This window comes from Perissodus microlepis, chromosome 2 (assembly GCF_051167445.1).
Source record: "Perissodus microlepis isolate ML-2025 ecotype Zambia chromosome 2, ASM5116744v1, whole genome shotgun sequence".
In the NCBI taxonomy this organism is placed as follows: domain Eukaryota; kingdom Metazoa; phylum Chordata; class Actinopteri; order Cichliformes; family Cichlidae; genus Perissodus; species Perissodus microlepis.
This window is the reverse complement of record NC_140462.1, coordinates 22,415,141-22,441,647: the sequence shown is the minus strand read 5'-3', so window position 1 is coordinate 22,441,647 and position 26,507 is coordinate 22,415,141. Positions and strand designations below refer to the sequence as shown.

General features: G+C 46.8%; 2 protein-coding genes across 2 annotated transcripts in view; one reads left to right on the top strand and one right to left on the bottom strand.

Annotated features, from left to right (window-relative positions):
- The window catches only part of slc36a1 (solute carrier family 36 member 1), a 30,624-nt gene extending 4,359 nt beyond the window's left edge, over positions 1–26,265 (bottom strand). The window contains exons 1-11 of the mRNA XM_084952745.1: positions 26,073–26,265; positions 24,307–24,443; positions 22,047–22,158; positions 21,873–21,963; positions 21,699–21,787; positions 18,819–18,908; positions 18,476–18,560; positions 16,943–17,170; positions 15,958–16,056; positions 14,906–15,072; positions 13,370–13,539 (exon numbers count right to left, since the gene is read on the bottom strand). Coding sequence (XP_084808871.1) covers positions 13,370–13,539; positions 14,906–15,072; positions 15,958–16,056; positions 16,943–17,170; positions 18,476–18,560; positions 18,819–18,908; positions 21,699–21,787; positions 21,873–21,963; positions 22,047–22,158; positions 24,307–24,343 — 1,168 coding nt within the window. The 5' untranslated portion in view covers positions 24,344–24,443; positions 26,073–26,265. The remainder of the gene's footprint in view (positions 1–13,369; positions 13,540–14,905; positions 15,073–15,957; positions 16,057–16,942; positions 17,171–18,475; positions 18,561–18,818; positions 18,909–21,698; positions 21,788–21,872; positions 21,964–22,046; positions 22,159–24,306; positions 24,444–26,072) is intronic.
- On the top strand, positions 7,218–8,676 carry LOC146392749 (uncharacterized). The gene has a single exon (XM_084952755.1). It carries the CDS (start codon positions 7,342–7,344, stop codon positions 7,948–7,950), a length of 609 nt encoding a protein of 202 aa, XP_084808881.1. The 5' UTR covers positions 7,218–7,341; the 3' UTR covers positions 7,951–8,676.
- Positions 26,266–26,507: the final 242 nt, after the last annotated feature.

Below are 26,507 nucleotides of genomic sequence, written 5' to 3'. Positions count from 1 at the left end.
TATCAACGAGCCAGAGCCAAAAAGCTCTTTGCCCATGAGCGCCACTCCAGAGACACACGCTCAGATTGATTTGGCCTCTGGGAGGAAAAACACAGGTTATACTGCATTGTATACATTGCTCTGGTCTGGCATTTATCCCAGCTGTCTACTGTTTATATTTGATTCCTGCACAGTTGGTGTGGACCACCCATAATTTCATTGTAAATGCACAATGACAATAAAGGGCTATTCTACTCTACTCTACTTTATTTTGCATCAGTGGGTACTTTAGCAACACTCTTACTGGATCTCATTCTGAGAGAGAGAGAGAGAAAAAAAAAAAAGAGTTATATATATTCTGCACGCTAACTTCCTGCAGCAGCTGCACAGTTTGCCTGCTTTGGGTTGAAAACCTTATTTTGGGCTTTTTCCAGAGCCGAGGCCGGCCTTAGTGTGACACCTGGCCCGTGACTGAGCCTCGCTCCTCCTCTTCCTGATTTTCCCCGATGATAACTCTGCCCTGTTTATCCATATTCCATCTTCTGCCGTTTGAATCCTGGAAAGTCAGGCTGTAAATGGACTGGTTCTTATATAGCGCTTTTCTACTCATCTGAGCACTCAAAGCGCTTTACACAACTTGTGCATTCACCCATTCACACCCATTCGCACAAGCACATTTTTCTAAGTGCTTTATAGCTGACATTCACACACATTCATACTCCGATGGATGCATCGGAGAGCAATTTGGGGTTAGTATCTTGCCCAAGGATATTTGGCATGCAGACTAGGGGAAGCCAGGAATCGAACAACCAACCTTCTGACCAGTAGATGACCTGCTCTACCACCTGAGCTACAGCTCAGCCATCCTGCTGCTGTTACTTCACCTTTGCCTGTCTCCTTGAAATGACCTTTAGTGTCACACGCTGGAAGATGCTCCACAGACAACGAGTTTTAGGACTTTAATGTGGGAAAGCTGGCTGCGTGCCTCGAATATGAAAAGGATTGCTTAAGTTCTGCTCGTGGACAACGTCAGAGGAGCTTCTGTACTCCAAAGGAGATGGGTGTCACCAGTGTCACTGCTGTCAGCAAGAACAGGAGGCTACGGCTCACACAGACTCTCAAACCTGGAAAACAGAAGCTGGAGAATCGTTTCCTGGTCTGACGAGTTTAAAACATGGATCCATCCTGTCTGTGTCCATGTTCAGGCTCCTGCTGGTGTGACTCTCAGTACCAGCTGAGCATCATTTAAACTCCACAGCCTGCCCGAGTGCTGCCACTTCTTCAGTGTCTTTAGCAGGATAACAAAGCTCCATGTCTCAAAGCTCAGACTGGTTTCTATAACATGACCATGAGTTCACTGCACCCAGATGGCCTCCACAGTCACAGATCTCAGCTGTGTGATGATGTCACAATGACGTCATAAAAACCCGGACCAAAATCCTCGAGGCTGAGCTCAGACACCCTTCAGAGGAAACTCACTTCAGCCCTGTTATATCTTTCTGATGAGCGTGTGTTGCAAAAGTAGATGATGATTAAAACTTGAAATATTTACACCTGTTACAGTCACAAAGACACATTTGCAAACTCTCTTTGATGCTTTTTCACAGGAAGAGGCAGCATACCTTAATTTTTTAGGACATGCCCGAAGCCCATCTGAGTAATTGCGACTCCAGCGAGGAATAAAAAGAGTTTTCACTTGATCAAGAAACATAAGCCTGAGGAGGGACTCCATCCAGGTCAGAGCTGAGCAAAAGTCTAAACATCTCCTTGCTATTCAATTACAAACTTTTGTCGGAGGGGGTGGATGTGTCCCCGGTAAACTGCTCTTTTAGATTGTACGGGAAATGGTTAGAATTTCCTCGGAAAATAAATGGATTATTTGAGCCTCTGGGAGTCACTGTGAGAGCAATCAAACTGGTCGGCCAGGTGGAGAAAGGATGCACAACCCCACAGTTACTGGTTCAATTTACCGTGGCTCATGGGCGTTTGAAATTACAAAGGTAGAAGGTAACAGAAGCCGTCACTGCAGCTCCTCCTCCCTGTGGGCGAGTGGGGACTCATTTAATCTCGGGGGGGAAGGGCCGTCTCAGAGCTGCAGGGGCTGTAATCAATTTGGACTGACATGATTATTTATTTCTTTTTATTCAACCAGGTAAGCTTCTTTGAGCCACGACTGAGTTACAGACGGAGAAAGCACGATGTGATAAATGAAGTAAAAGTCGTCCGTCTCTCTGCCGCCATGCTACATCACTGCCGCTTTGCTTCAGTTGCAGGGAAACAATTACTTCCTGTTAATGAGAAGCTTTACAGTGTCTGCATCACAGAGAACTGCAGGAGTCACAGAGAGAGCCCTCTCCGTTTAGAAATCACTGAGATTCAGACAAGCACCGGCAGCGAGACAACGTGCTCTCGAGGTAAACAACACCTTCCCCGTGCTCTCCGTCCTCAGGTAGACCATCGCCACGTGAATGTCCGTGACCCTGTCGGACGTTTTAGGAGCACTTTGTCTCCCTCGTGGCTCAGACTCCACATGAAGGCAGCACGACAGCTCTTCCTGCGTCTGACACTCAGGGCTCTCTGAAGTCATCACAAACACTTGTTTACTTCTTTAAATGCAATAATCTCACTGCAAACACCGACTGCCTAATTTATCCTGCCATGATGCTCTCAATTTTTTCCATTCTGCTCCTTTTTCTACTGACTTAATGGCGGCAATTGCACCCACACCCGTGGTTAAAGTATCGCTGTAACTACAGGAAACGCCAGAAGAAGAAAAGCCCAAACGAGCGTGACGCTGGAAGCTGCACACACATGCTCCTCTTTGTGTTTCTCTCTCGTCTTTCTCTCAAACAGCTGCTGACTTCAGTTATCGGCGTCTGTGACAGTGAACAGGTGAAGAAGAAACGTCCAGCGGTGTGTGCGGTGCTCTGTGCAGCTTTGATGAAGAGCTTGGCCCGATTAAAACAGACTTGTTGGAAACACACACCTGAGTGTTTGCTCTAAGCGCAGAGTTGGCCTCGAGCAGCCGCTGGATTTCCTGCCAGAGCAGTTTAATAAGCATCAACCTGGCTGGTTACAGCGAGTGCATGGAGGCGTTCGCCCGCAGCTGCAAACACGACAGTTGTGGGAAACCACTGCTCTGTGGCGTGCGGCCGTGAGGGAGGGGATGATGGATGCGGCTCCATGTATAAATGTGAGCTCTAAGAAGTTCAGTTCAGTTCATTTTTATTTCAAACATATACATTCACCAACATTTTATAATATCATTCCATGCAGTTGTTTGAAAAGGAAAAGTGACGAATCTCAGACAACAGCAGCAGGCAGCAGCGAGAGGAGAGGGAAATGCTCTGATGCGGTCTCACATGATTCCCTCCTGTTCCAAAAGCAGCAGCAGTTTTAACACAGAAACTCTGATTTCAAACTTAACAATCCAGATGTGACACAAGTGCAGACCTTCAGCAACAGTGCAGTTGATACACAGCGTCCTACAATCTGATCACAGACACTGAGGACCCTCCTGATTCACCCGTCTTTCAACAGTCGAGTTCTTCAGCTCCGTCCTTTTCTCCATTAACTCGTCACCTTCTCGAGGTGCTAGCCTCAGGGCGGGACTGAAACTTCAGCTTCAGACATGGAAAAGTCGTGAATTTTTTTTTTTGGCTCGTGTCTCATCCCGCAGCGTACAGCTGAAAACAAGCATGACAAACAGGAAAGAAATTCACACACACACACACACACACAATCACACACACACCTCTCTGTCCTGCCCGGCAAACACAACCTCCGTTAACTGTTATGAGTGAGAGGCCGCCTGACACAGGACGCAGAGAGCTGGGGAACCTGCCAAAGTTACCTATAATCACACTGAAGTGGACTTCCTGTTCGCTTGGCTAATCAAAGTGGCCTTTCATGTTCCTTTTTCGTGCAGCACCGGGGTTCTCTCCCAGGCCCACCATGAGTGGCTTTGACACACAGCAGGGGAAAAATCATGGTGTCTAACTCATTTAGATTCACCACAACAAACAGCAAAAATGCCACATTTTGCTCGTATTTCCTGACTGTAGCTCAGGTAGTAGAGCAGGTCAGCTATTAACCGGAAGGTTGGTGGCTCGATCCCAGGCTCCAAGGCCCAAATATCCTTGGTCAAGATACTAACCCCATGTTGCTCTCCGATGCACCCATTGGAGTGTGAATGTGCATAATGTTAGACAGTAAGCACTTCACAGTTTAGAAAAAGTGCTTGTGTGATTGGGTGAATGAATTAGTTGTATAAAAGCGCTTTGAGTGCTCAGATAGAGTAGAAAAGCGCTATGTAATTACCAGTCCCTTTACCATTTACTATTCAAACAAAGATCTTTAAAAAGGCTGAAAACATTAAACCAAGTGAAACAGATTCATCACCCCACTCTCTGTGAAACTGACAAACGTGAGAAGGAAGTTTTACAACATACCTCAGGTTCTCCCACAGTCAGTAATTTATGCTTTCATCCATCAACTACCGCAGAGATCCTGAGCTGTTCCCAGACCAGCAGAGAGTCTACCACAGGCCTGCTCCCAGAAACCAGATGCTGAACCATCAAACATGGCTGTGCACCGCCTGCACGTCAGAGTCCCTCCCCTGCCTCAGATGCTGTAGTGAGCCACCCTAATGAGGAAATTCATTTCAGCCAATTCTAATCCCAGTCTTACTCTTCAGGCTCTACCCAGACCCCTAACCCCATCCCCACAGGTGTAGACTCGGTTGGATCAGGCCTCTGTTCACCTCAGCAGACAGATAAAGTGTCTGCATCATTGCAGACGCCGGGGCAAACCCTCCCATCGCTCATGGATACAATAGGATCCCTCCACCTGCCTCACACACCCGGAACAGAAAAGATTTTTACTGACTAACCCAAGTACTTCATTTGTTTCACTGCAGCCTTCACACTCTGCAAAGCCATGCAATGGGCCCTTTAGCAGGCCTCCGGGCCACATGTATGACACCCCTGATACAGAGTACAACAGGAGATGGGGAGGGAAAACAACCAACGTGTGTGGGGTGCCCGAGACGCTGACTGGCTGACCGTCGACGTGCTTATCTGCAGGAAAAACACATCCACTGCATTTTAATCTAACTCCCTGGACAGAAGCATGAGAAGTGGAGGAGAGGAGGGTGGAAGTGTAGGAGGATGGAGTTGCAGGGCAAGCCTGACCTTCCCCACCCAGCAGGAGGTCTGTGCTAAAGACAGAAATCCTCAGGCTGACCTCTCTACTTGCAGCCCAGCTCTGCTTGCTGTGTCTCTTTTAGCTCAGAGAGCCGATGGTTCGGTTAAAATGTGCAACGTGCAGAATCATTTCTCATGTGTGACCTTTAGGGTCGATTATCAGGTGAAACCTGTATTCCCCGATCACACAGTGGGAGCTCAGTGATGCAGCTCTATATGGTCAAAAGCATGTGGACGCCTGACCACATGCAGCTTTCATGATTTGGAAAAACAAATGCAAGGAATAGTTTGGGTTAGTGGATAAGTGCTGTGAGCAGGTAGAGTTACACCCCACACTTCCAGAAACAAGCGGAAAGACTCAACGCTTGTGCCGCTCGCTAAAACAAAGTGTTTCCCTTTGGCAGCAACCGGACGCAGTTCACCGTGACATGAAAACAGTTTTACCGTTCATGTCAGCCAACAGGAAGAGGAGAGGGAGGGGTCACCTGATAGCTGGAGTAGAGCGTGACTCAGTCATGCAGTGTGAAGTGGATTTTTCACTGATGTTTAAATATTTATCGGTTTCTCATCTTTGCATAAACTGTATGTGTATTAATGCCACTTCCTGCATGCTGTGAATAAACCAGCGTGACCTCTCATTTATAGCCCGGCTTGTCTTTTTCCCTGTGGTGGTCTGAAATGCTTCGGCCCAGTAGCACCAATCTGGGTCTTGTCTCAGAGATCGGTGATGATGTGAGGGTGAACGCTCTCTGCAAAGAGACGCTGACTGGACTGCCCAAAGCGCTGACCTCAACCCCTTCCAGCACATTTGGAATAAGCTGGAACCCTCCTGGCCTTATCGTCCTGCATCAGGATCTGAGTAATGCTCTTGAGGCCGCGTGGGAACACATGCCTGCAGCCGGGTCCCCAAATCTGCTGCACAGCCTGGAGCCAGACGAGTTTAATGCCAGTGTGGCTCTCAGCCATGGACTGCACCTCATTTCCAATTTATCTGAATTTAATTGAGTTAGAAAATTCTCTTTTTCGCATGGAAGTAATGAAAAAGGACATTTCCATTTCATTTTAAATTCAGTTAATTAACCTCTGAAGACACTTTGACTGCTTTTCCTCTCCACGTGACTACGTTACTTCTAAAAATACACGCTGCTCCATGTCAGATCTTTGACTCAGTTTGTCAGAGTCACAGCGTGGCACAGGTGAGCCGAAACAGGCGCAGGAAGCAAAGGCCAGAGGAATCCGTAAAAGGTGAACGTGTGCACACATCATGTTTGTGAAAGGGTAAAAATACGACAGCCGGCAACACGCAGCACAAAGTCCCAGCGGCACGCCACCTCTGTGCCACAGCGCTGTAAGAAACAACAAAGAGAAGAAGAAGAGAAAGCTCACGCGACGTCCACACGTCCTCTCTCGTTCCCATCAACAGCTCAACAGCACATGCTAGCTGCTCAGCTGCAGCCTGTGGCAAAGTGACTCAGACAAAGGAAGCACGCTAAGCGCCACGGCGAGTCTCGGCACACGCGGCCACGCGGTGAGGGTTAACGAGGAAGCTGGGAACGTTAATGAAGAGGGAACGTCTGCTTCTGTCAGCAGGGACATGAAATCCTGGCCATCTTCGTCACAGCCACACACACACAGAGCTTTTAACACTGATGCTTCAAGTTTAACCATTCATCTGGTCCAGTCTGACATGATTGAGACCCAGGAACTGCTGACTGCTGTCAAACATAAGGCCCGGAGGCCAGAACTGGCAAGGCAAAAGAGTCCAATCTGGCTCACAGCATGGCTTTGGAATACATGACAAAGGGCGTAAACTTTGGACTTTTATTTGCCTCCGAAATAAAAACGACACCGGAGTAACTGAGTACGAAAAAGTTTCTGTTTTTAAAAAGAACGGAGATGAGATGTAAACAAACAAAAATCTTGTGTTTTACTTTTTAAATAAAGTTTTCTGCATACGTATTTCTTACAGTTGTGCAGTTCCTGCAGCCGCGGTTCTTCATCTTTCTACTTGGCTCTCAGCGAAGGCGGTCACACTTTTCTCCTCTCCTCCTCACCCTTATCTTTCCTGCTTAGCTTCTGTGTCCTTGTCTTGTCTCGTGTGCATTACTTTCCCTGGAATAGCCTCTCACTGTCGTTCTCTAAAACCTAAAAGAGAATTATGGATTTGATCAACTGGTCTCTGAATGCTATTGACACCCTTTTCTCAACGAGAAGTCTGGGCTCGGGAGAGCCTGAGTGCCCTGGAGGGACTTTCCCTGCCGGATACACGATGGACGGGTGGCAGAACTGGAGGGTCATGTGCCTGGCGGGACTGTCGATCGAGGACGCTGAAGATATCTATCTATTCGGAACCGTGATAACAGGGTTCTTGCTGATCGGAGTTGGCTTAGCCCTGGTTTATCGGAGAAATAAGAGAGCGGAACCGGCTGTTCAAACCCCCCCAAGGCTGCCCGCTGGATTCGAAGCGATGGGACGAGGCGCGACCTCTCACACCGAACGTAATATGGTCAACACCTTGGAGACGCTTGCATCGGCTGTGAAGGCTCAAAGCAACAACATTGAGCGTATGGGGGGATACATCAGAGAGAGGCCTGCTCAAAATGAGACCCTTGAGCGACAGTTGGAAGACATCGCGGAACGGATCACTGCAGTTGTGAGGTCTCAGAATCAAAAGAATGACAACACCATGGAACAGAAGTTTGATACCATCATGGGGAGGCTCGCGACTGTCCAACGGGAGATCGAGAGACCAGTGTCAGAGTGTTAGGGCAGCCTGAAAATTCTCCTGGGCTGCTCGCATGGAAATTTACAAAATCAACATCAACATTGCGGACCCCCATCACGGCGCCAGCTGCAGGCCCAAGGCTGGAGCCGAACAATCACTCCCTGATAACGACTGTGTTACGGCTATTCTTCCCGTCCCATGCAAGGTCACCTGGATTGGCTGGAGGACTGTTTTCTTAGCCTGATAGGCCGAAGGACACTGTCTCAGCTGAACTATGGACACGCACACACATACACTTACACTGATAAGCACTCACTCATCCCCCCTCCCTTTCCAACGCCTTCGATGCTTGTTGCCCCCTGGGAACACGAGGCGGGTCTGGGCCCGTGCTGTCGAAGAGATGACGGCGCCGTCGCAGGATGGCTGCTGTGTTGCCTGGGGTTACTCCTCATCCCCTACCCATCCCTGTGGCTTGTCATGTCTTCCATAATGTTGTGCTGTGGACATTTACGTGCTTTTTTGTGCAGAGGAGTTTTTTTGTTTCCTGTTCTCGTGCTGTCCTACCATGGAAGCACAGCATGAGTGGAGGTCTCTTTTTTTCCTCTTGTACCTTCCCGATGTTGTGTACATTTCAGTGTTTTTCTTGTAACGCTACCGATCTCCGACTTGTAATCCCATGTGATGTCTGTGTTATGTGTGTAAGGTCGGGGGGGTTACCATCTCGCTGCAGGGCAACCTGCTTGCGACAAATAAAGCTGTCATTCATTCATTCATTCATCATGTGGAAAGTCGTGCTTTTTCTGAGACTCTGACAGAAGGGGCGGTTATAGCGCTCGTTCCTCGAGGCTACAGTCCAAATGAAGTGAGCCGGTCTGGCTCATTGAGGATCAGAGTGGGCTCTAATGGCTCATTGTGGGAAACAAGTTCCTGCTCAAGGTTAATAAACTAAGCTTCGGTGCAGTCGTTTAAAGAGCCCGCGACCTCTGAAGTGTTTCTACACTTCTGCACTATTTAGAACCTCGTATTATTAAAGAAGATGTTTTGTTGCTTTGCAGACAACACTCACAGCTTCTTCCTCAGACTTCAGACATGTTAGAAACCTGTTTTAAGAATGAAAAGTGGAAGCTGAAGCTTACAGAGGTATGTGACACAGCAGAGTGCCGATGCACATCTTCATCTCCAGCCTCAAAGCAGAGGCTCTTCTTCTCATGTTTGTGGCTTTTTGGCATTTCTAATGTGATCAAACGGCAACAAACGAGATGTGGCCTTCAGGTAATCAATGTGAGACACAGCAACATAACAGCATCGACTGTAAGGAACACGGCCAAGTCGTGTAGCATTCCCACCACTGCCACTCAGAGGCTCTCTGATCCCCAGCAGCAGTCGCAGCTACGCTGAGTTCCTGCGCTTGCCCGCCATCTCTCTACTAAATTAGAATAGAGTGCTCACTTCAAAAGAAATCTGCCTGCGCTGAAATGAACTGACCTTTCGTGCAGGAGTGCAAGTCAGAGTGACGCTCAGCAGAGTGAGAGGGAGAGTTTGCTCAAGGCCGTCCACTTTTAACTCTAATCTGCCCGAGAGCTCGCGCGGAAGCACGCGAGACTCGGCTGGCCAGCAGCTCTTAGAGCGCCAAACACATTTGGGACATCAGTCAAAATCACTTCCTGTGACATTTTCCATCTTTGACCGATCACACTGCAGACAGATGGCTGCAAATGTAAAAACAGCAAAGAGCGAGCGTTTCGAAGACTGAGACGCAAGTCTGAAGGTGACTCATCTCTGCTCTCCTCGAGTATCAAAATTTAAAGCCGACTTTCTTTGTTTTCAAACCGTTTAAACCACTTTAGAAGAGCAATGCAGCACCTCTGTATAATCACACACTAAACACATCAGTCACTAAAATACAGAATACAGCAGGAGACAGTCTCAGAGGCATCCTCAGAGCATCTACAGACAACAGCGTGCTGTCCCAGTCTCATCTCGTATTTACATTCAAAAGCTAAAGTAATCTCCTGCTCACACATGTGCACGCAGGAGCGGCACCGTCCCTGCTGCAGCCCCTCCTCCTTTATCACAGCATCCAGCAGAGAACCCCACCGGACGCTCGGGTGTTTTGATTTCTCCTCCTGTTGCTGAGCGTGGCCACACTCATAGGACAAACGACCTGCAGACAGCTGGTGCGCGCGCACGCCTTTATTAGCTTATCGGGATGTGTGTGCAGAAAACGACAGAGCGAGGCAAATTCCATCTGCATAATTCAATCAGAGGCAATGAAGTAAATGTAGTAAATGAAGATCAACAGTGAGGCGTCATTCATGTGGAGAGCAGTGAGGATGACCTGAGAGCAGGAAACGGTATTCATCTTAAACAATCCGATAAAGCGCCCACGTTACAAAGACCCGAGGCTCCTCCCATGACCAGCGTTTCCATCAAATTAACATCTCCACATGTGACGCCTCTACAGACAGTGAAGCCTGCTGGATTTATGGGTTACCTGCTGCACTACAACAGTGATGTTCGTGGATTCTCCATGTGCCGTTCTTCCAGATGTTTAAGCTTCTCTAACAGCGAGCAGGAAGCTCATCTCAGCTGTCACGCATTTTCATTATTTTTTAAATAATGAAGCCTTTTAATGATTCGCTCCCATCATTACAGGAGATGATCACACAACAGGTCAGAGGTCCATTTTTACCTGATACCAGGATCACCTTCTACCCTGACTCCTCCTGGGTACAGTTCTGCAGTACTTTTAGAGTCACCTTTAGAGTCCGTGTGGAGAGCACACCTGAGCCTCACACTTTTTTTTAACATAACAGACCCAAGAGGGCTCAGTCTTATTGTTGGATGCAGAAACTGTATTTATTGATTACTTTTATGGCCTTTATGATAAAAAAAAACAAAGACTTTAAATATGAAAATGATCAGTCTGTACTTCAGTGAAGATTCATCATCATCCAGTGTCCTGATCCTAATCTTGAGGCCGGCAGATGTTGAGCAGCTGATGGAGGAGACCAACAATAAACAGCTGGTAGTTGACGTTAACTACCAGTTAAGTAGCAGGGAGAGAAAGTCTGTTTCTGTGCTTCCAGTCTGTAAGGTCTGTGAAAGGATAAATACACCCCCACTTTCAAGAACTGCTCTGCCTTTAATGTAAATATAATGATCCCTCAATAGGTGGAAGTGTGCCCCCTGCTGACTTCAGCGTGACTCAGCAGCGCTGCACACAATCAGGCATGAGCCTGCAACACAGAGAATGAGCGGTCATGGCCAGATGAGAATCGATTGCAATTGGAGGACTACTGTAGCTATAAATAGCCTGGCGGGGCTATTACGGGGAACTGTTGGCTACTGCTGGAAACCCGGAGGAGGGAGAGGATCAGGCGAGGGAACGCATGTGAGACACGTGGCTTTGTTGTCCCTTCACTCGCCACCTCAGAGGGAGGCCAGACAGGATGTGTTTATCAGCTAAAGCTACACCCACAGTTGGTCAGTGCTAAGAATCATCCAATCATAATCCTAAAACAGGCACTCAGATGTTGGTCTGATAATGTCATTAAAAGCACAAATGCGTGTCCCAGATGTCTAGTCCAGGGACTCCAGTTAGCTGAGGTGAAGCCTAGCAGACAGCTAGCAGCTACAGCCACCTGTGGTGCCATCCACCTGTCAGTCAAAGAGGCCCTGTACAGCTGTTATGAGGGTGAAATTATCTACAGAGACCAAAACAGTCTGTACCAGCCTGTAAGCATGTTTCTTTTAACACGGGAGTCTATGGGGAGTGGCTCATTGCTGCCTCTGCTGGACAACAGAGGAACTGCAGCCAAACTTTTCCTTGTGGACATTTTTAGATTTTTATTTAGTCCAGGAGTTAAAACAACAACAACAAAACAAAAGATCCAGAGCTCACAGTCTCAGTGAGCTCCTTGTGTGCAGGTTCATTCACACAACAAGTACAAATGAGTCTTTTTCATGTATGTCTGCTGTTTTTTAATCCTCTCTGATTCATTAGAAACACAAACAGGGATGTTCCAGGTACTGTGGACTCTCTGCATCTGTGGAAGTACCTGGAACTGATTAGCTACATAGGGGCTCGAGTCAATAGTTCCACAGGAACCAGAACCAAGTCCAGGTAATCAGCTGAAACGACTGTTACTGACGGGACTAAAGAGCAAAACTCAGCAGCAGCGACCTTCTAATGGGACGCTTCTGTTACTATGTCTAAGAGTAAATTACTCTGCTGCCCCTTTTAGCTCCGCTCTAGATAAAAGCACAAAGACAAGAGAGGAGCAGATTGTACACGTGCTGTTTGCCTCATTACGGCTTGTTAAAGAGCCTCATTTGTCAGCGGGGCCTTGGCTGTGGTGCAGACTCTGTTTTCTTTGCAGAAATAAGCCTAATAAAAAATACAATAAAGGAGGCGCCTCACAGAAGTACACTCAGGAGCAGCCACACCGCTCGCTCTGCTCTCCTGCGTCAGCACACACCACTAACACGGGCCGGAGCTGATGGCAACTCCAAAAGCAGACCTTTCATCTGCTGTTAAAGATACACGACAATTTCACATCAACCTAAACCCGTGCTGCTCTGTGAAGCTCTGCGGTCTGAAGACTACAGAGAACAGAATCAAAGAGGTTGAACACAGAAACAAGCAAGCATTCCCACACCAGACCCAGGATACTCCTCCTGCCTGGATTGGCTCGCCCGGAGTCATCCTGGTCTGATACCTCCTGGGGGAAGAGCTCAGAGGAAGACCTCGCAACCCCAGATGGGGTTTGGTGACAGTCACGACAGTTAAACGGTGAGAAAAGGAAAGTACCAAACTGCTTATAACAGATCAGGGTCTTTGGTCTGGGTTTGTTCTCTAAAGAACAAAGCAGAAATTAGATTTCTTTAAATTGATTCCCCGCACAAGCAGTAGCTGAGATGATGCTGACAGTGTTTAAAAACCACGACTCTGCTCAGAGAGCTCACATTAGAAATGCATGAAGGGAAATCTGAGCAGAGGAGTGGAAATCAGCCCATGCTGTGACTCAATGTGCAGAATAAACATACAGCGGATATAGTGGTGGGTCGTGTGATTAGGTAGAGGAAGGGTCCATAGGGGGTCCATGACCCTCTTGGGGACACCTCAAATCTGGGAGTTTCCACCAATTGTCCAGATGCTTTTCTTTCCAAGCTCCTTGGATGACGATGACCTGGATGAGTGAGAACCTTCACGAACATACAGCAGACACTTTAACCCACATGTCTGAGAATTGATTGCATAAATAACAGTAAGAGGACGAGTTCCTTTGTAAATCCCGTGACAGCATAAAGTCGATCGTGCGTGCTGACATGCGTGCCATTTATATTCATACATAAGAAAGCTCGGCTCTCGGTCTGAAACACGTTGCAGTTGAGCCTAACATCGTGTGCAGATTTAACAGCCCGCCGCCCGACACACCGCAGACCCGCTCGTACTTACACGTGAAGATGACCATGACAGCACGCAGCAGTAGGTCGATGGCGGTCTCCCACTGATCTGGCACGCAAGCCACCATGGATGGTATGAGGATTTCTGCTGGGACATAGAACTGCAGGGCGAAGGTGATGAAGATCCCGAAGCAGTACAGGAGCTTCACGACCTGGTACATCCTGGAAAACGGGGAGGAAGGAGTGGAAGGAGTCAAGGAATGTGTGGAAAAATGTGACCTATCCCGCTCATTTGCTTATTTTTACTCCTAGACTCATTTAGAGTAGCTTTGCATGACTCATAGTTCAAAATAATGCTTCTTTATCTGCCTTGGTACAGCACCTATGTTTTAAACAAGCCATTTCGCCTCCCCACTCGTTGAGTGAACCTTCTTCTGATTGGCTGCCACTCACCTACAGACAGTTTAAAGAGCAGGTAGGTGGAGCTGGAGAGGATTTCCACTCTCACCGAGGCAGAGAAAAACCCTTCGAGGTTGAGTGTTTATTGCGTCAGTGTCCCGCTGGAGAGAGGGGGTAGCTTGTGTGCCCCTGAGCCAGATGAGAGCCATAAAACTGATTTAAAACCTGATGCAGCTGTCACTCTGATCTCAGCATGCTCTGCACTTTTGGAGACTCAGTCAATCCACCACCGCTCACTTTCTACATCACTGAGCTGCTGCATGACGCTTGTAGGGGCTACTGGCACGTCTCCACCTTCAAGGTGAAATTCAGACGTCAAGAGGACAGAGTCCTCCTGATGACCCCGAATGAGGCAACAGCCAAAATGTGTCATTTCAACGCTGAGGGAAAATGAGTGGTGGCACATACTTTTGCACAGTGCTGCTGTCTGCATGTTCCCACCTTCGATGTTACTCGATTCTCACTGGCCCCCTGCTCTCAGATATAACCTGCTCCAGAGCTTGTGCAGCATGTGAGCACAGAGCCAGGAAACTGAAGGAGAAACCAGTAACAGCAGCTCTCACCTGGACTTACTAAAGTAATGTAAACACATTCAGATCCATGGCTTCCTGATTCATTCATCATGCAGTGTCCGCAGGTTTCCTGATGCAAATACAACAAGCTGTGGATGTGAAGCATCAGCTCTGAGTATCTATCTATGGGTCTAAAACACAGTAAAACAGGTTTTAATATTTTAATGAGACACTGGGTCCCAATCCTGCCACCTTTCTTCTAAACAATGAAGATTTAAGTCTCTTTGCTCTTCGGCACATCGCATCTGCTGAGTCTGGACCTTCCACACTGTGCTTCAGTTTAGTTTAGGAGGTTTGGATTTGCGTATAGAGACGCACCTGCACCACAAACACACACAATCACACACAGCAGGTTTGTGTTCCTGGAGGTTTGAGGCAGTGACACAACAGGAGGAGATGTGCTTGGGTGGAGTCATCTGAGTGCACAGCTGACTCCACCCATCCTGTGGTGTCTTATGTGATTCTCTGAGCGCTGCAGGACATTAACCAGCACAAATGTTTTTAAACATGCCGACTCGACTCGATTTCTAATCCTGGGCGTTGTGGCGGTATCTCACCAGCAGTTAGGTAGGTTCAGTGTGATGCTGCCGCCGATGTGCTCTCCAAAGCACATGTATCCTATGGTTCCCAGGCTGATGTAGAGGAAGGTGACGATGCCCATGCCCAAATAGAGAACCTGGGTGAACCTCTGAGGCCTCTGCATCTTGTTCTCCAGGGGCAGAACCTGCAGAGAGAAACGCTGTTAGCGGGACATTTCAGTGACACGTGAAGGCTCAGCGGTGTCTGCTCACGCTGTGACGCCCTGAAAGCTCGCCACGGCACTTTTTAATTCAAATATGACAGTATTAGAAAATGACTGTGAAGGAGTCACAGCTTGAAGGTGAGCCTGGCCTATGTAGATAACAGGAGACCTTTCATATGCTGACACGAGCCCTCAAAGTTTACCCAGAATACACTTTATTACTCTGACAGGTGACTCACACTGACACTCGCAGCTGCACAGATCCCAGATCTGTGACACGTGATATCTGCTGCACTGATGAAGACACGATTAAAAAAAATGATTAAAAAGCACTGTCTCTGTGTGCTATATGGGCCTGTAAATCTGAAAATATTTATAGTGATGTCAAAGTTTGTATACCTGCATTAATTGCACAGTCAACAGTATCATCACATCTGAGCGTGACGTAGGTGAACACGGGGATTTTGACAGAGTAAAATCATTCACAGACTTTACATTCCACACTCTGTTATTAAAAATGAGAAGCACCTCAGAAATCACACCTGACATTTATGACAACAGCGTGTTTACACCTGGTACAAGCACAGGCTGGTCAGTGGGATGTGCTGGTGTAATCCCCCTCTTTCTGGACCCCTGCTGCTCTCCTATCTCCAGCCCCCCCCCCCCCGCTGTGTGTGTGTCACACACACACACAGCAGCATGATGCATGATGCCTCATTTGCATAAAGAAATCCAACGGTAATGCAGGGGGAGATAACAGTGCCGTTTATAATCCACGTAATTGATGCACACAGGTGTTTCACATTGATACAGTCAAAGTTTTCGGCAGCACATGCGTGAATGTGTTACCATCAGCCGCTCACTCACCACTCCGATGCCTTCGAAGGCAAAGATGGCCGTTCCGAAGAAGAGAGGGTAGTCTTTAGCTCTGCCAACTTTTGGGAGGTCAGTGGGGTTTGAGATGTTCTGTAGAGAAACAAAACAAAATAGATCCACAGCCAGTTAGAGCTGTTCTTCAACTAATCGCATCCTCGCTACTCTTAACATGATTAGCTGAGAAAAAGCTGCACAATGAAAATGAACTGCTGCAGACTTAAAAATTACAGATGGAGTGAGGTGTTAAATGTTATCTGCACGACAGCCCTGTTCTTCACAACAATACAAATAAGAGCGCATCCGCTCACAGAGCTCCACGCAAGCAGCTCGGCCAGCTGTGTCAGACACATGCCATTATTTCTTTATCTTTTGGCTCTTATTTTGAAAATTCAAACTCAGGTCTGGGACATCAATGATTCTTTCTCTACTGTGAGATGGAGGGTCACCTAAGCACTAAATGTACTACCTGTGCATGATTTATTATAAAGCATGTGTCTGTGTGCAGGTATCTGCAGAGGAGCACCGAGTTAACCTTCTGTCTGCAAACTTCGACTGGATGATGCATTTCATTAAAAAAGGTCAGCAGGATGAGCCCGAACCCTGAAAACTATCTGAAGTGATTAAAAAAGTACATTATTATTATCATCATCATCCTGGTGTTCAAATCAGAGCTCATGTCAAGAGGAAAAAGTCCCACCGAGCAGAAGAAGATCCAGATTGTTTTCAAAGCTGCTAGTGGCCTTTATGCTCTGCTTATCCCCAAATGTGCTGCTCAGATGATCCATCAGCCACAGTCATCTCAGAGGCTGCACGCACAACCTTCTCCACCACGTGCTGCTGCAGGGAGCTCTTACTTATCCAGGTAACAAACAAGCTTCTGCTCAATGTCACGACTTAATGAGACCACAGAGAGTGAAAAACGAGGCTACAACCTTGACTGAAGGTCAATCGAATCAGAGAGAAACCTGCGGCTCACCGTGAGTGAGTAGTAGTAGATCAGGAACAAACTGGCCGTCATGGCCACATTGGCCCCCAGAGAGAACGGGGCCAGGCACTTCAGGTTGCGGATAAAGACCAATAGGATGATGGCAGGCAGGAAGCAGAGCATGTAGAGGCGGGAGTCAAAGCTCGGGACCAGGACCTGGGTCTGGTTGGTGTAGTTCGTCTGGCAGCTGATGGTGGTGGCGTTGGCAGCTTCTACCACCTGGTGAAGGCAGGTCAGATAAAGAGAGGATGATGCTCATTCTGCTGAAAAGGTCTTAAACACCAAAGGAGTGATTACAACCCAGGACTGGATAGAGATCGTCTGCAGGCTCAAACCAATCAGAGCTGGAGCTCGGGCAGTGTGTGCACGTTTTCTGAGACATAAAATCATACGAAATTCTCTCTGTGAAAATAAATAACAGAGCAAATATCACGTGTCTTTCAAAGTAAGAGCATGGAGCTTGTCCACCTGGAAATGGAATGTGTTGTCTTCTCCGAAGGTTGAAAACTGGATATTTCAGGTCTGTGTTTGTGTTTGTGTCATGTTTCTGCTCAGCTATTCAACACACGGCTCTGTATTTACTGAGCCGAGTCAGTCTGAATCTCTGAGTAAAATCACCGCCCACCAGATGTTTCACTGCTGCTTCAGCAAAAATGAGCAGACACAAAATACATGCAGGCAGGTGGCACCCACTAGTGGCTAAAAACTGAACTACACAAACTGAGCCTGTTGATCGCCATCATTTCCATCACCTCACACACTCCCTGCTGAAATAAGTGATAATCATCTGATTTTCCTCCATATCAGTGTGTTTCATGGTATTCTATTCTCTCAGTAAAGACAAAACCACAGGAGTATGAACCGAACATAATTAAATATTTACTCATGCAAACATCCATAAAATTATTAGATCATGTGTTTACTCTACAGTCAGTCTGCCTGCACTTTCTTTAAACTGAGGCAGGTGGATGAAGCTCAGCGTGCCTCCTCACGCTTGGCCCGATAGGACAGATTACTTCTGGAGAACATTTTCAGGTTTTCCATGAGTGCAAAACTTTGCAAAAATTTGTTGTAACATGGCACAGCCTTCTGGGTGGCTCACCTGCATGCAGGGGTTTGATCTGGAGTTATTACATCTTTCCTTTTTTTTTTTATTTGAATGTATCTTTAAATCTTTCATTTTCACTTCAGTTTAGCTTCTAGAATACTTTTAAAGTTTCACTTTTAGTTTTTATAACTTTCAGAGTCAGTCTTGGTTTTTTTTATGAAGAAATGATCCGTACTGATTTCTGAAGTTCAGATCAGTAAAACAAAACTAAAACATCTGTGAGGTCACTGAGGTCACACCGGCTCCAGCTCTGTGGTTATCAGCCCAATAAACACCATAGGTGAAAATCACATGGTACAAAAACACCTCACTCTGTAACGCTGACAGGGACAATTAAACTGTGTCTGTGAGTGCGTGTGTGAGTTTGTGAATGTCGGTGAGTCTGTGAGTGCATCTGATTATGTGAGTGTGTTGACCTGCTTGACGTTGTCACTGAGGAAGACGAAGTAGACACAGCAGAAGCCCAGCTGTGTGATGATGAGGAACAGGTTGACGGTCCGCCTGAGCGAGACGATGAAACAGTTAAAACACAGAACAGGACGACGTCTCTCTGATCACATCTTTAATTCTTTGAGGTTCACAGGTCTGAAAGAATTTCCTTTCCTTTAAAAAAATGTAAGTTTTTTTATTTATTTATTTTTTTCTTATGCCTGTGGGACTAAATCTGACATCTTTCCATGTTTTACATATTAAAATTAATTTGTTTTCTTGACGGTGTCTAAAGAAACACCGAGCAGAACAGGTGAGCATGTTTCTTACTTTCCCCACTGTGAATGTCGCCTCAGCCACGGCACGTTTTCCATCCCGTACTGCACAGCCTCGCCGTAGGTCAGAGATGGTCGGTTCATCCTGCGGGGGTGGGGGGTGGGGGTGGGGGTGGGGGGCATCCAGGTGTCAGTCAGTTTCAGCTGACATGAAGCTAAATAACCAAACTGAAAATAACCAGCACAGAAAAGTCGCCCCCCTGCTGGACATAAAGGTATCCAGGTTTAAAGTACTGGCTTCATTTTACAAGCCTGGAAAAGCCATGTCCATCTTTAATATACAGTTTATAAGTTCACTGCAGTAAACACCGCCTGAACACAAGCTTAAGCTCCAAAGCTTGTGTGAACAAAGCAGTTCATCTGGTGTCCAGCAGAGGCAGCAGTGAGCCAGCTCCCACATGTTTACAGGCCGACACAGACACTGGTTTAGTCTCTATAGATGATTTATAAGATGATTTATAACTCAGCTGCTTAAATTGCATTAAGGCTTAAAGCTTGCACGATCAGGAGCGTGGCCTCTCTGACTGACAGGTGGATGGTGACACAGGCAGCTGTAGCTGCTAGCTGTCTGCTAGCGTCACCGGAACTGGACTTCTGGACGTGTTTGTGCTGTTGGAGGCTTTTGGAGCATTTTAATGACATCATATGACCCATAACATGGCTGCTGCGAGGTTACTGTACTAACAGAGCAGCTCACAGATACCCTGACTTTGGGACATTTCAGGAGCCCAGGAGCACACGAAATGAGCTAAAATGATAAAGCCTACAGAAACCCTCTGAAGTAAAAACAGATAAACGTTATACATGAAGAGTTAAAAACAATAAAATCCTTAGTAAGGCTTGTACACAGGTGCACATGCCCAACGAGTTGACAAAGAAATAAGAAAATTAAGTTTAGTTTTAACCCTTATTGGGTAACTGCGGTTCTTCCATATCTATGACAGAATCAGAGAAGTGACGACTGACTCGGCAAAAATGAAACCTCAAAAAACAGGAAGGGCCGCGACCACTTCTGTGTCTCCTCAGCTGATACGTGACAGTGCAGAGGTGTCCGTTCACGCTCGCGATCTCCTTGATCTTTTTAATCCCAGCTAATGGATCGCTGTGTGAACTGGGCAAAGGGCGGGCGAGGGGTGGACGGGCAGGTTCACAGTCACAGGTAGTACACTAATTAAAGTCTAATAGTGACTGCACTAATCTGCTGAGCTGCCACGTGTCACCAGCTGTAAAACAGATAAGCCCCGGTACTCTGGGTTTTCGGCCACATGGCTTCACTTATGTAATCCCACTACAACTGAACCGATGTGGCGATCGCCACGGAGAGGTGGGGCTGATCACAGGTCACGGTGACAGTGTTTGGTAATGTCTGTGACAGCTGATGAGCCTCAAGCAGGAACAACAGCAAACACAACGAAGCCGCTGCAGAGCAAACATGCGAGGACGAGTGTGGTTTTAGTGCAAAGGAGATTAAAATGAGCTGCGCTTGATCTGCTGCAAAGGCATGAAGGACGCAGTTCAAACAGAAAGACTCAAAGCAACGAGGACTCGAGCACAGCTTACAGAAACCCAGCCTGACCTCTCTAGTTAGTTAAAAATAATAAAATAAAACATGCAGCTCAGAGACATCGTAAAACAGACAGGATTCATCATCAGCACTGGATTCATTGGATCTGTGCATCAACATACAGCTGATTTCTCAGCAGAGCCACAGACTCAGACTGTTTTGTTCTCATGATCTGATGATACCAGCGTCACATGACACCGGCCCACAAACCCAGTTTAATTTGCTCTTGTGCCTCATGCTACCTCATCTATAAATATAAGGCATAATGGTAGCAGCTTTCATCGCCTAAATATACAAAATCAAAATTAGTAAAGCTTTAAATTACATGTGGTGGGGGACACCCTGCACCCGCCTTTAGACTCACAATTTTATCACATGATTATCGCTTTAACTGGAATTTTAATGTGAAATACTCAAAGTAAAAAAAAACCCCAAAAACTAGTCATTAGAGATTTTGCTCAATGACCTGCCTGATGTACATTTTAACTAGAGGTGGGTTGATCAATATAAATTGTATCAGAACCCACACTGGTGTCAGATCAGATGGAAACTCTCCTCTGAGCTCTGAAAATTAAACAAACAAACCTGCTGTGAAACATGTCTGAACCTTTCTGTGTCGTCTGTTTGATTTGCAGCCTTCAGCACATTTAAATACAGAAGCTGACCCAGAGTGTTTCAGACACTAGCGCATTTACACTCTCCAAAAAAAACTTTCAAAATAAAAGCTGAAATGTGTGTTTTACTGCATTATTGTGGAAAGTAGAAATCAGTGATTTAGTGATCATTAAAATCTGTTCAGAATTGATGAGGATTCATCTCATAAGTCTTGACACACTGCCGGTCACACATTAGCTGCTGCAAACATCAGGTGAGTGCGTCAATCGGGCTGGTAGTTATTTTACAGTCTGCTGCTTCCAGGCGTGTGTGCAGTGAAAGAAAAACAGCCTTTTCCTGACATTTTACATCTCATTTGAGCAAAGAGCCGCTCTGCTCCAACGTAAAGTTATACCGAAGTGACGCACTTATCCTCTCAGCCACGTCCAAACACAGGGACCTTACAGTCTTCCTGCTGAGCCTCCAGCTACTTTGAGAAACATTTTTTAAAAAAAAGCTTTTATTCTGTGTATTATGTGTTCCCATCCGATCCCTGTATCGAGTGTTTGCGTTAGATGAAGAACAGGAGTGAGCTTTTATCTGAATGTGTGTGGGCTGAGGCTGTGCGGAATACAGAGGACGACGGGATGTTTGTGAGGAAATCAAACCAGATGTTTGTGTTTTTGAGGGCTGAAGAGCGAGAATCGAGATACTCACTTTGCACTGAGGTGGTGAGAACACGTCACCAGCAGCTTCATGCAGTGGACCGCGATGACGCCCATGACCAGAAGACTGATGGGTCCGAGCTGCACACAAACACAGACCGAGTTTGTGTGGCGTTTAAAGGCTCAGACTAATTCTGTGTCATGTGACCTTTGCAGGTATGCTTACCACCAGCCCTGCATTCTTGACAGCCAGAGGCAGACCCAGCAGGCCTGTACCAATATTCCCTTTGAGCAGGTGGATCAGAGTCTGGAAAAAACTGCAGCACGAAAAATAAAGTTAGAATCAGACCAGCCAGATCTGCACGTCCTGCATTGGACAGTCCGAAGGCATTTTACTCACGAGGTCCCCGCCTGTCCTCCTATCCTCTCGTAGTTGCGATGGGGTCTGGACGGTCCCGGAGGAGATGGACACAGAGCGTCCAGCTCAGACGGATTTTGGTCGGACAACAAAGCTGAGACGAGAGGCAAAGAGACAAAGACGAAAACCATGTGTTTGACATCACGTGACCCTCTGATGTGTTTACCGCCCTGTCTTATGTCAGTCAGCAGTGTGTAAGCAAGCTTTCCTGCACCGTCACCTTTCACAGTGATGTGACAGTCCGGTTATATACACACAGGTGTCATCCACCTCGTCATGTGACCTGACACCTACACTCTCAGTGACAAACTACAGGACCTGAAAGACTTGAAGTTGGAGAAGAAACCCTTCAGGTCTGGCCGTGCATGAGGCTCGCTGCACATGACTATAAACACGGTGATAAGTGAAGATCACCTGACTGCAATAAGCAGGAAGTCCTGAAGGCACACATTAGGCTCAGTGCTGTGTTTAATAATGTGGCGCTTTAGTACTTGTTCATGACTCTTATTATCCCTTCATGATAAAAACTGGAAGTACTTCCACGTGAGAGCAGAACAGCAGGAAGCTGTGAACTTAGCTGAGACACAGCGCTATAAAACTAACAGTTATAAAAGCGCCTTTAAAGATCTGAGAGCATCGTAACTACGTTCAGAGGAACCTGAGCCTTGCACTCATGAACCTGTCACCAAACACTTCTTATCTTTGCTCTTTATTTGATCTCAGACCAGCAGGTAAACTAAAAACAGCCTCAAAGGGAGGTTTTCAATTATAAATGAAAGTGGACATTATATCACCCCACCCCCACTGTATCTGCAGTCCACACATACATGCTTATTAATGCTAAGCACACACATAAAACTCTATTACTCACACAACACACACACACACACACACACACAAGCCCATTCAGCTATCTTAGTGAGGACCTTCATTAACATAATGCTTTCCCTAGCCCCTTACCCTAACCATCAAAAATGAATGCCTAACTCTGACCCTGACCCTAAACCTAACCATAACCTAATTGTAACCCTGACACTAAAACCACATTTTGAGCCTCAAACAGGCCTTCAAACTTGTGAGGACCGGTGAGTGTGTCCTCACAAGTGACTGTTGGTTCTCACAATTATAGTAGAATGAAGATTTCGGTCCTCACAAAGATAGCTAGACAGGAACACAAACACACACACGCTGCAGCAGCTGCATGTGTTTAAAGTCTTTAGAAAGTAAAACCCACTTTGTGCTCCTACACTGAGGAACCATCTCTGACTTATCTAAGAACTCAGAACGACTGACGGCAGCACATCAGCGACCCACAGACACCAAACAGACAGGCGGTCACTGCCATCACACTCAAGGATTAAAACAAGCTGTAGAGCAACCCACTTTCTTCAGCCTTAAACACGACCTTTAATCTGAAAATACTGATGGGAAGAAAAAAGCTTGATTCTTTGAATTAACTAATAACTGATGACCAATCAAAATTAACATTGAAGAACATGAAGAACTACTCAGCAATGCAGAGACTGAATCAGACTCTGACGCGTTCCTTTGCTGATGATGATAAAGTGACCCTCTCCGACCTCAGCTGACCTTTCAGCTTTTTAAAGGAGGCAAGTTTGATTTTTGGAGGTAAACATTGTACATGTCGCCGCAGCGCATCATCTGCCTCCATCTCCTATCCTTCCTTCCTCCTCTGTCACACCACCCCTCTGCATGTCTTCTTGTTCTCCTCCTGCTTGGCAACTCCATCTTCATCCTCCACCCTCACTCCTCTGCACATACTCAGACCATCTCAGCCTCTCTGACTCTGAGCTGCCCCTCTGATGGGCTCATTTCCGCCGTGTTGCTTTAATCTTTGTACCAGAGGCACAGTTACACTCGTGCCTTCCCGTGCTCCCTCCCTACATGCTAAATAACATGAACGAGTGTAACAATGAAACCACGACATAAGCAACATCAAACTTCAGCCAACAATCTTCTAATCCACATCTACAAACTGAACATGCTCGCTCACAGATCTATGTCGTGACCGCTCATAACGAGCACTTCGTGTCTGGCCGTGACCTCCCGCCAAACCAGACGGGAGCCAGCCAACAGACGGATTCTGTAGATGAAGTGAAAGCTGCTTTGATGATTCACCGTCTACCTGCCAGCTGGGATTACACATAATCCCTGTGTGACTGTGGCCCCGGCTCACGTTCATGTGCCGTATCATTTTTAACCATCGTCCTGACTTCACTACCTTCGCCTCGGCTGTCTACGTCGCTGGACGCCATCATGCTGGGTGGGAAGGTTTGGCAGACAGCCGGGCGTCGTCTCTCCCAGCCTCACGGATTCTAATGCAGCGAGATCAGGGAGTCCAGCGTGGACGCCTGTCCACTGCAAACAGATAGGAGATAAGAAGAGAATGAGATCTGGCAGCAGCAAAACAAAAACAGAGGAAGTCAGAAACTGAGCATGCTCACAGGCTGCTGCACGAGTCCCTGAACTGGACCTCTGCACCGTGTTTGCGCTGCTGGAGCCTTCTTAATGACATTATATGACCAATAACACAGCTGCTGTGAGGTTAATCATGCTAACGTTAAAGAGAAACAGACTTCATGACCTCCTTCGTACTCGCACAAGGTTTCAAACACACGCTTCGTTGTTCGTGTCTGATGGCTTTCGGGAGAAAAGCCGAAAGAGGTTTTTAGGGGACAATTCTGAGGCTTGACTTCTCCTGGCACTTCCTCTTCAGAGGAGCGTGTTTCCTAGCAGCAGTTCACCATGCGTGGTCAAAGTGTCGCCATCAGGAGCGACTCAGCATGTTTTTTGTGTTAGTTTTTTTTTTTTTTACAGCGAGTCATGACACGAGAGGCCTGAACAGCACAGCGCGCAGTTTCTGCATTTAAAACAGCATCAGCAGCTCAATGTGGGCTTTTATTTCACTATGTAACAGAAAGGTTCAGTCCTGCAGCATTGCTTCTCGCTTTTGTGCTCCCACACAGCTGCTTTATATTTCAGGCTTCACCCGCAGAATGAAGCAATCATTTATTAAATATCACATTTCAAAGGCACTCAACTTCAAGTACCTTCATAACCGAACGCTCTGTCCTAAAAGCAGTTAGCGTGACATTCAGCTGTTGTTGGGTGATATCTGTAACACTGATTCAAAGCCTCCTTGGCCGGCTGAGCTGACAAATGAGCGTGTTTTTATTTCACACCAATAATCAAATTGGAAAGTATATAAATAAAAATTTCGCCCAGGTGAGCAGGAAGTGATTTACCTGAGCAGGAAACACTGCTGAGAGTTCTAAAGATTCATTCAGCCAGTCTCAGAAACTACGATTAGACGTTACTGATCGAGCTCGTCCTGATGCTTAGGTGTGTCCCGATGCTCTCTCTCTCTTACACTCTGGTTTAATCTAATGGCCAATGATCATCATCATCAGCGTGTGTTTATCAGGTAAATGTGACACGGAGCCTGCTGCTGTGGAACACTGTGTACATTGATGGCTGAGCAACATGAAAATGAGCTCGTTATCTCACGTGTTTATCTCCTCTGCAGAGAAGAAGCCTTTATATATTTACCTACAAACAGGAGGAGGTTTAAAGTGTACCTGTGCAGATGTTGACCCCAGCTGCTCTTCAGAAACCGAGCCAGCCGAGTTAGCGTATTTGTCATGTTTATTTACTTTCTGGTATTTTCTTTTTCTTCTGTTTTCCTCCTCTGGGCCTCGCGTTAAAACAGATATGAGCTGCTATGTGTTTTACTGTGCAGGTAAACCGTGACAGCCCGAGCCCGAGCCCCCCGGTGCTTTAACGGCAGTCAGCGCGATAATCGCATCATTTTAAACTGTCAACGGACACAGACCCGGCGGGCATTCCCGCCATAAACACAATAAACGAGCCCACGGTCCCGCAAAACCGGCTGTGAACGGAGGGTTAGCTGATAGCCATAGTTAGCTGTGTGCTGCGGTGCCATTTTCGGAGTAAACACCGAGCCGCGGCAACAGCGGCCAGCCTTACCTCGCAGACACCGCGCGGACTCGGTCCTCCTGGCCTCGTTATCAGCTCTCAGTCCGCCGCAGGCCGCTTTATTTTCGTATCGTGCTCATGGTGGCGAAGCAGCACAGATTGAAGGCAAAGCGGGACTGTGCTCTGTCGGGCTCGACTCTCCAACAGACAGCCAGCGGTGTGGTCACATGACATTGTCGAGAGGGACGGTCGTGGCGTTCGACGTGATCCCGTTGCCATAGATACGGATTATAATGTCGTGGCGGTTGGTAAACCATTTTATTTTATTTTATTTTATTATTTATTGGTTTTATCTTTTTTTCTCAATTTTCTGTTACCATTTGCGCAGTCCTGTATGTTCACTTCTACACAATAAAATAAATAAATAAGCCACCCAGCACATCAGCTGTTCTCCTTGTTACCATCTGGCAGACGTTACAGGAGTCT